The sequence below is a fragment of the Ranitomeya variabilis genome, chromosome 4, assembly GCF_051348905.1.
Source record: "Ranitomeya variabilis isolate aRanVar5 chromosome 4, aRanVar5.hap1, whole genome shotgun sequence".
Classification (NCBI taxonomy): domain Eukaryota; kingdom Metazoa; phylum Chordata; class Amphibia; order Anura; family Dendrobatidae; genus Ranitomeya; species Ranitomeya variabilis.
In genome coordinates this window covers 735,447,396-735,455,437 of record NC_135235.1, presented here as the reverse complement: position 1 = coordinate 735,455,437, position 8,042 = coordinate 735,447,396, and the positions used below count along the sequence as shown (strand labels likewise).

Here is an 8,042-nt window from a genome sequence, read left to right as displayed (position 1 = left end):
TAAACATCGGGTTGCTAAGCGCAGGGCCGCGCTTAGTAACCCAATGTTTACCCTGGTTACCAGCGTAAAATGTAAAAAAAACAAACAGTACATACTTACATGCGTCCCCCGGCGTCCACTTCCTGCACTGTGTGAGCGCCGGCAGTAGCAGGGCACAGCGGTGACGTCACCGCTGTGCTGTGCTTTCACTTTCACTTTGCGGCGCTCAGTCAGTGTGGAAGGGGACGCCGGGGGACGCATGTAAGTATGTACTGTTTGTTTTTTTTACATTTTACGCTGGTAACCAGGGTAAACATCGGGTTACTAAGCGCGGCCCTGTGCATAGGAACCCGATGTTTACCCTGGTTACCAGTGTAAAATATCGCTGGTATCGTTGCTTTTCCTGTCAAACACAACGATACACGGCGATCGGACGACCAAATAAAGTTCTGAACTTTATTCAGCGACCAGCGACATCACAGCAGGATCCTGATCGCTGCTGCGTGTCAAACTAAACGATATCGCTAGCCAGGACGCTGCAACGTCACGGATCGCTAGCGATATCGTTACAAAGTCGTTTCGTGTGAAGGTACCTTTACTCAGTAATTGAGCTTATGTTCCAGTCCATACAAGACTAGAGAATAGAACGTGTAGATGTTGTATCTCCTGATATGTTTCCCTTGTTATCTCCAGTAATTTTATTATTACACAGAATTTTTTGTAATGATTCATCGTCTCATCGTCTTCGTATTCAGGTCCCTACAATATACGATCCTTTCAGTAGACATCTTCTATATTAAAAGAATTTTTCTTAACTACCCATCAAGAATGGATATGAAGAGGGACAAGATGGCGGAGAGGATATTACACCTCACCCTAGAGATCCTCTTCCGTCTTACTGGAGAGGTGAGAGATTTTGATGGCGTCACATTACTTCATTCTTATTTATGGCAATAAAACTGTTGGACAGAACTCAAGAGGTGAGGACTCTGGAAATGTCTGTAGTGAGATTAATAAATGTGTCTCTCCATAACCAGGATTACACAGTAGTGAAGAAGACCTCTAGTGAGCGCTGTCAGGACCCTGTGTCTGAGGGATGGGGAAGACCCCTGAGCCCAATCACAAAGCCTCCACCTCACCCCCTGATCCATGAGGACATCAATGACCAGAAGATCCTAGAACTCACCTACAAGATGATTGAGCTACTGACTGGAGAGGTGACACTGCTGGGAATGCTGGGACATTATACAGTAACGCTATGAAGGGATCCGGGGATGACGGTATCATTGTATGTGTCAGGTTGCCATAAGGTGCCAGGATGTCGCTGTCTATTTCTCCATGGAGGAGTGGGAGTATTTAGAAGGACACAAAGATATGTACAAGGACGTCATGATGGAGGTTCCCCAGCCCCTCACATCACCAGGTAATAGACAGGATTAAATACACACAGCCTATAATTATCTGTATGTAAGGAATGAATTCAGTCCCTGTATGTGTTTCTTCCAGATCTATCCAGTAAGAGGACAACACCAGAGAGATGTCCCCGTCCTCTTCTTTTATATGACTGTAAACAAGAAGATCCCGATGCTCCTCAGGATCATCAGGTAGATGGAGAGAAGGTGTCATGAGATCTCCCCTATGATGTGTAGACGGCTGTGAAGGTCTTGTGCTCAGTCTTGTTTTTGTAAAGAAGAAAACTAAATACTGTAAAATAATAAATCTCCTTATATGTTTCCCTTATTATCTCCAGTAATTGTATTACACAGGATATTTATGATGTTACATCGGCTCATCTAATTCTCATTCAGGTCTCTACAATATCGGATCCTCTCAGTGAAGATCTTCTATATAACAGAATTTTTCTGATTTGCCCACCAAAGATGGATATGGACAGAGACAAGATGGCGGAGAGGATATTACACCTCACCCTAGAGATCCTCTTCCGTATTCCTGGAGAGGTGAGAGATTTTGATGGCGTCACATTACATCATTCTTATCTATGGGAATAACAGATGGACAGAACTGGAGGGGTGAGGACTCTGGAAATGTCTGTAGTGAGATTTATTAATGTGTTTCTCCATAACCAGGATTACACAGTAGTGAAGAAGACCTCTAGTGAGCACTGTCAGGACCCTGTGTCTGAGGGATGGGAAAGACCCCTGAGCCCAATCACAAGGCCTCCACCTCACCCACTGATACATGAGGACATCAATGACCAGAAGATCCTAGAACTCGCCTACAAGATGATTGAGCTTCTGACTGGAGAGGTGACACTGCTGGGAATGCTGGGACATTATACAGTAACGCTATGAAGGGATTGGAGTGATGACTGTATTATTGTATGTGTCAGGTTCCTATAAGGTGTCAGGATGTCGCTGTCTATTTCTCCATGGAGGAGTGGGAGTATTTAGAAGGACACAAAGATCTGTACAAGGACGTCATGATGGAGGTTCCCCAGCCCCTCACATCACCAGGTAGTAGACAGGACTAAATACATACGGCCTATAATTATCTGTATGTAAAGAATGAATTCAGTCCCTGTATGTGTTTCTTCCAGATCTATCCAGTAAGAGGACAACACCAGAGAGATGTCCCCGTCCTCTTCTTCCACAGGACTGTAAACAAGAAGATTCCAATGTCTCTCAGGATCATCAGGTAGATGGAGAGAAGGTGTCATGAGATCTCCCCTATGATGTGTAGACGGTGGTGAAGGTCTTGTGCTCAGTCTTGTTTTATTCACCAGTATTACATGTTTCATACTGGTGTCGTGAGAATGGTGGAGATGGCAGGATTAGAGCTTATCATAGATGAGACTTTCTCCATCTGTGACTTTTACATTATTTATTTCAGGGGGAAGATCTGACCCATATTAATACTACAGAGACATATGTGAGGGGTGATGAGCGGTGTAAAGAGGAAATTCCTACATATGACTACCCAGGTGAGTAGTAACCACTAACTACAGAGAAGTCACAGATTCTTCTCAATCACCAGCTGTGGCTGCTTTATCAATGGTGTAGTTCGGACGTGGCACAATCGTGTGATCCCCATTTTGCCGGTAGGGCATAACATTCTCCTCCATCCGAAAATATTTAAATGGCTTTGTGAAATTGTGAAATCCCTTTTGTATAGCGCTTACAACCTGCAGGTGTAAAGCAGACAGGGTGGTAGTCGTGGCAACGAGCTGTAGTGTTTCCACACCCTGGCACCCCGCAGATGAAATACAGAGTCCTTTCTGGTGTGTGCGATGTGTGCAGCAGAGTACTCATTTCAGTTGCTGGAGTTCCCTCGGTCTTTCACTCCAGCTTCAGGATTCCAGGTTCCATAAAACACTGCAGCATCACAGTCCTTTTCAAACAGTTCAACTTTACTGATAACATGGGCACACATCACTTTTGCAGCACATTTCACACAAAGCATCAGATCTTGTACTTTCCCTGCCTTCTGGGCAGACTCCATTTCCTCTATAACCTCTCCTTCTCTCCTATCAATCCATGCCATCTCTGTGGACAATCCGTGTCCTTTCCGTACTTCCTACATCACCAGCTCCCTATCAGCCCCTTGTCCGATTCCATCTTGCAAAGGTGCCGGGAGTTCCATCTTACTGACTTCCGCCCCAGTCGTAGATCCCAGAACCGCCCTGTGGATGATCCTATTGAGCCGATGCCCGACTGTACTATTCTCCAGCCTGGGGCCCCTTATTGCCATCCGCAGCTTTACCCCCATGACCTGTAGCTGTCTCATACACTGCATGCACCCTACCCTTGGCAAGGCTGCCCGGGTGTCTGTCTCTAATCAGGAAGTATTCTGAGTATACTTCCCTGCTCCTTGCTATACCTCCCCTTTAGTTAACCCCTGTGCTGCCTACCTCCTGCTCTATTCTATGTTATCATCTATCACTACTGTGCCCCCTCTATTCTAGCCCCACTACAGTTCTAGCCTATCCTATATCCTATTCTTGCCCCAATCCTATAAACGGTACCCATTGAGTACATTCACATTATGGTATATAAACATTATATCACATTGCAATATATGAACAGTAATACACAGTGAGGTGCCACATGTGAACGTGCGAACAGAGTCCAGGAGAGAGAAGGCACACGAGGGTCCCCGCCACCTTCTTACACAGGATCCACCTACCCCTAGGGATTATATCACGCTGACAGTTACCTGCCCAGGTCTGTAGACTTCAAAGCCAAATAACAACGTACGTAGAATGTGCTGACAAAATATTATGATGGGCCCGTAAGAGAAAGCGGAGGGTAATGATGCTGTTGGCTTCCTAGAACCCTAATATCTTATTGGATGAATCCACCTTCTCTCCCTTCTGTGCTCCTGAATGTGCTCATATGGTCCCAACAAGACCAGGTCCAGTCTTTCTGGCCAAACTTCACTTTTAGGATCAACAACATTGAATGTGCAGTGAGGCCAAGTGTGAATTTCTGTACAATAACAGAGTTTCCCTTTATCCTGACTTTTCAATTTGTATTAAAAACTAACTAATTTCAAGGAGGATTGTGATAAAAAAAACATTACACCTGTGCCATGATATATCTCTAAGCTGTGCGTGGTTCATGTCTGTAATATACATTTATTCACACCTGCAGGAGATGTGTTGACTAGAGCCCTGGTTTCATAGATTCACTCCATGTCATAAATTCCGTTATGTTTTCCATCCTAAGGAATTCAGATTACTGCACAATCTCTCCTGAAATGGGGGCACGAATACTTTCTCTACTCTTTGGTCAGGACTCCTAGTATCTCCACAATGGTCCACCGTAAATGAATGCAACCCCAGTTTAGTGTTGGAGTTCTCCCCTCGTACATACTTTTTTTTGGGGAGATGTAACATATTTTTAGTTCTATGTTTTTTTTTGTTTTTTTTTACATGTTCATTCTGGTTGATAGTTTGATTGTGGTAGGATCAGCCTGCCTCAGTTAGGGGAGTTTGTAAGTTTGGAACTCCCTGGTATTTTTTTTTTTTTTTAAAGTCTCCATTATCTCTTCCAAATGTGTGAGATCTAATTTGAAGATGCCCCAGCTCTGCAGTATTATAAAAAGTTCTTTTTAAATGTCTAATATTTTTTCTTGAAACTCATCTGATAGAAAATATTGGCCCATACAATAGTTTAGATTGCCAAGAGCCATCGAGCCCCATACTTTAATTACTCCAGAGAGTTGATACCACTACTCATATTTTACTGATGAAGACTGAGTTTGAACATTTTGATAGATGTGTTATTGTCCATAGTCAGTTTTTGACTACAGTAGTTACTGCCCAAAATACTCCCATTTTTCACAACTGACATGTCGCTTTTTGTGGTGATAACTTTGGAATTTTTCACAAAGGATAAAAGGAAACAAATGGACCTCACAAATTATTTTCCAACGTCTCTTGAATCCAACAATACCCTGTATACGGTTGTCCACTGTATGGGCACATGGCAGGGTTAAGAAGGGAAGGCGTGCCATTTAGCTATTTGAATGCATATCTTGTTGGAATAGATTCCAGACACAATGTATTGGTTCCCTGGCAGCTCAAAATATGGCTACAACAATTAGGCTTGGCACTATCTACTCAGCTTTGCAGATCCCAAGGATTGCCTTGCTCAACATTCTTTACATGGATCTGTTCTTACACCGAGATCCCTAGGCTTGGGCCATGGTGTTTCCTGCTGTTCTGTGAAGTGAGTTGAGATGACGAATAGTCAAGTAGTGCGGTCAGATCCATGAGGGCAGAGAAAATGCAAAATCATAAGAAGCAAGATTAGTCACTAAGGGGTCACAGCAGCTGAGTACAGAAAAGACTGAACCAGAGGAGAACAAGGCTGTATCTTCCTGCAATTTGCTTTGAGCTTTAGTAGGGTGGGGTGCTTTCCAATTGGTGAATGCAGGAAGCCGATTACTCCAGGTGGACAGCACACACACCCATAATGCCTGACTGGATGGCACTACAGTTCACGACAACCCAAACCTAAATGGCTGAACAGAGCCTGCACTATCCAGAGCTTCTGGTTCCAATATCTCCTCCATCCCCAGTGTTGCCTGCAGAATGAATGAGGCCATGCCCGGTGACAGAAGTAGGGGTGGCAGGTGTGGATCCCAGGCCAGATGGTACACACCATTTTCACAAGCCTTAATTTACATAGTAGTTATTATTATTATTAATTATTTGTAAAGCACCATTGATTCCATGGTGCTGTACATGAGAGGGGGTTACATACAAGTTACAGATATCACTTACAGTAGACAGACTTACAATGACCGACTGATACAGAGGGGCGAGGACCCTACCCTTGCGGGCTTACATTCTGCAGGATTATGGGGAAGGAGACAGTAGGTTGGGGGTTGCAGGAGCTCCGCTGTTGGTGAGGCGGTAGCTTCGGTGGTGATGAGGAGGCAGCGGGGTCAGTGCAGGCTGTAGGCTTTCCTGAAGAGATGAGTTTTCAGATTCCGTCTGAAGGATCCGAATGTGGTGGATAACCGGACGTGTTGGGGCAGAGAATTCCAGAGGATGGGGGATATTCGGGAGAAGTCTTGGAGGCGATTGGATGAGGAACGAGTAAGTGTGGAGGAGAGAAGGAGGTCTTGGGAGGACCGGAGATTATGTGAGGGAAGATATATGGAGATTAGTTCAGAGATATATGGAGGAGACAGGTTATGAATGGCTTTGTAGGTCAGTATTAGTAATTTGGACTGGATACGCTGAGGGAATGGGAGCCAGTGAAGAGATTTGCAGAGGGGGAAGCGGGGGAGTAGCGAGGAGAGACATGGATTAGTCGGTCAGCAGAGTTAAGGATGGACTGGAAGGCAAGGGTGTTAGCAGGGAGGCCGCAGAAAAGGATGTTGCAGTAGTCAAGGCGGGAGATGATGAGGGCATGCACAAGCATTTTAGTAGATTGAAGGTTGAGGAAAGGACGGATTCTGGAGATATTTTTGAGCTGGAGGCGACAGGAGGTGGAAAGAGCTTGGATGTGCGGTTTGAAGGACAGGGCAGAGTCGAAGGTTACTCCGAGGCAGCGGACTTCTGGTACGGGGGAAAGCATGATGTCATTGATTGCGATAGATAGGTCAGGTAAGGAGGATCTGTGGGGTGGAGGAAAGATGAGTTCAGATTTGTTCACATTGAGTTTGAGGAAGCGAGAGGAGAAGGAGGATATAGCTGATAAGCACTCTGGGATTCTGGACAGCAGAGCGGTGATGTCTGGGCCAGAATGGTAGATCTGAGTGTCATCAGCATAGAGGTGGTACTGGAATCCACGGGACTTAATGAGTTGTCTCAAGCCAAGTGTATAGATTGAGAAGAGTAGGGGTCCTAGAACAGAGCCTTGGGGGACTCCGACAGAGAGAGTGTGGGAGTGGGAGACACTGAATGTGCGGTTGGAAAGGTACGAGGCGATCCAGGATAGGGCGAGGTCTTTGATGCCAAAGGAGGAGAGAATCTGTAGTAGGAGGCAGTGGTCAACTGTGTCAAAAGCAGAGGACCGGTCTAGAAGGAGGAGTACAGAGTATTGTCCAGTAGCTTTGGCGGTAAGTAGGTCGTTGGTGATTTTGGTCAGGGCAGTCTCAGTTGAGTGATGGGGGCGGAAACCAGATTGTAGATTGTCAAACAACAAGTTAGATGAGAGGTGGGAGGAAAGTTCAGCGTGGACGTGCTGCTCCAGGAGTTTGGAAGCGAATGGGAGCAGCGATATTGGGCGATAGCTGGACATAGCAGTTGGATCGAGGGTTGGCTTTTTAAGGATAGGCGTGATTGTGGCATGTTTGAACGCAGAAGGGAAGGTGCCAGAAGTTAGTGATAGGTTGAACAGGTGGGTTAGGGATGGGATAAGTGTGGTGGTGAGGTTGGGGAGGAGATGGGATGTGGTCGAGCGCACAGGTGGTGAGGTGCGATTTGGAGAGGAGACAATTAAGCCCCCCTTCAGTGATGTTGGATAGGGAGCTTATGGGGTTTGGGCATTGGTCTGGTATACAAAGGGGTTGTGGTGGTTGAACAATAAAAATAAGATCGACCAGACAAGGCATATCTTCAAAGTGTGTGGCAAAGTCCTCAGCAGAGA

The 8,042-nt window shown here is 45.5% G+C and overlaps 1 protein-coding gene across 3 annotated transcripts in view; it reads left to right on the top strand.

Moving 5' to 3' along the window:
- LOC143767980 (uncharacterized) overlaps positions 1-8,042 on the top strand; it is a 433,969-nt gene that overhangs the window by 406,312 nt on the left and 19,615 nt on the right. For 2 of the 3 annotated variants that reach the window (XM_077256571.1, XM_077256570.1), the window contains exons 2-10: positions 735-885; positions 1,017-1,196; positions 1,279-1,402; positions 1,486-1,583; positions 1,788-1,937; positions 2,067-2,246; positions 2,330-2,453; positions 2,537-2,634; positions 2,830-2,920. In XM_077256571.1, coding sequence (XP_077112686.1) covers positions 808-885; positions 1,017-1,196; positions 1,279-1,402; positions 1,486-1,583; positions 1,788-1,937; positions 2,067-2,246; positions 2,330-2,453; positions 2,537-2,634; positions 2,830-2,920 — 1,123 coding nt within the window. In that variant the 5' untranslated portion in view covers positions 735-807. The remainder of the gene's footprint in view (positions 1-734; positions 886-1,016; positions 1,197-1,278; positions 1,403-1,485; positions 1,584-1,787; positions 1,938-2,066; positions 2,247-2,329; positions 2,454-2,536; positions 2,635-2,829; positions 2,921-8,042) is intronic. The other variant, XM_077256572.1, reaches the window with a different exon arrangement.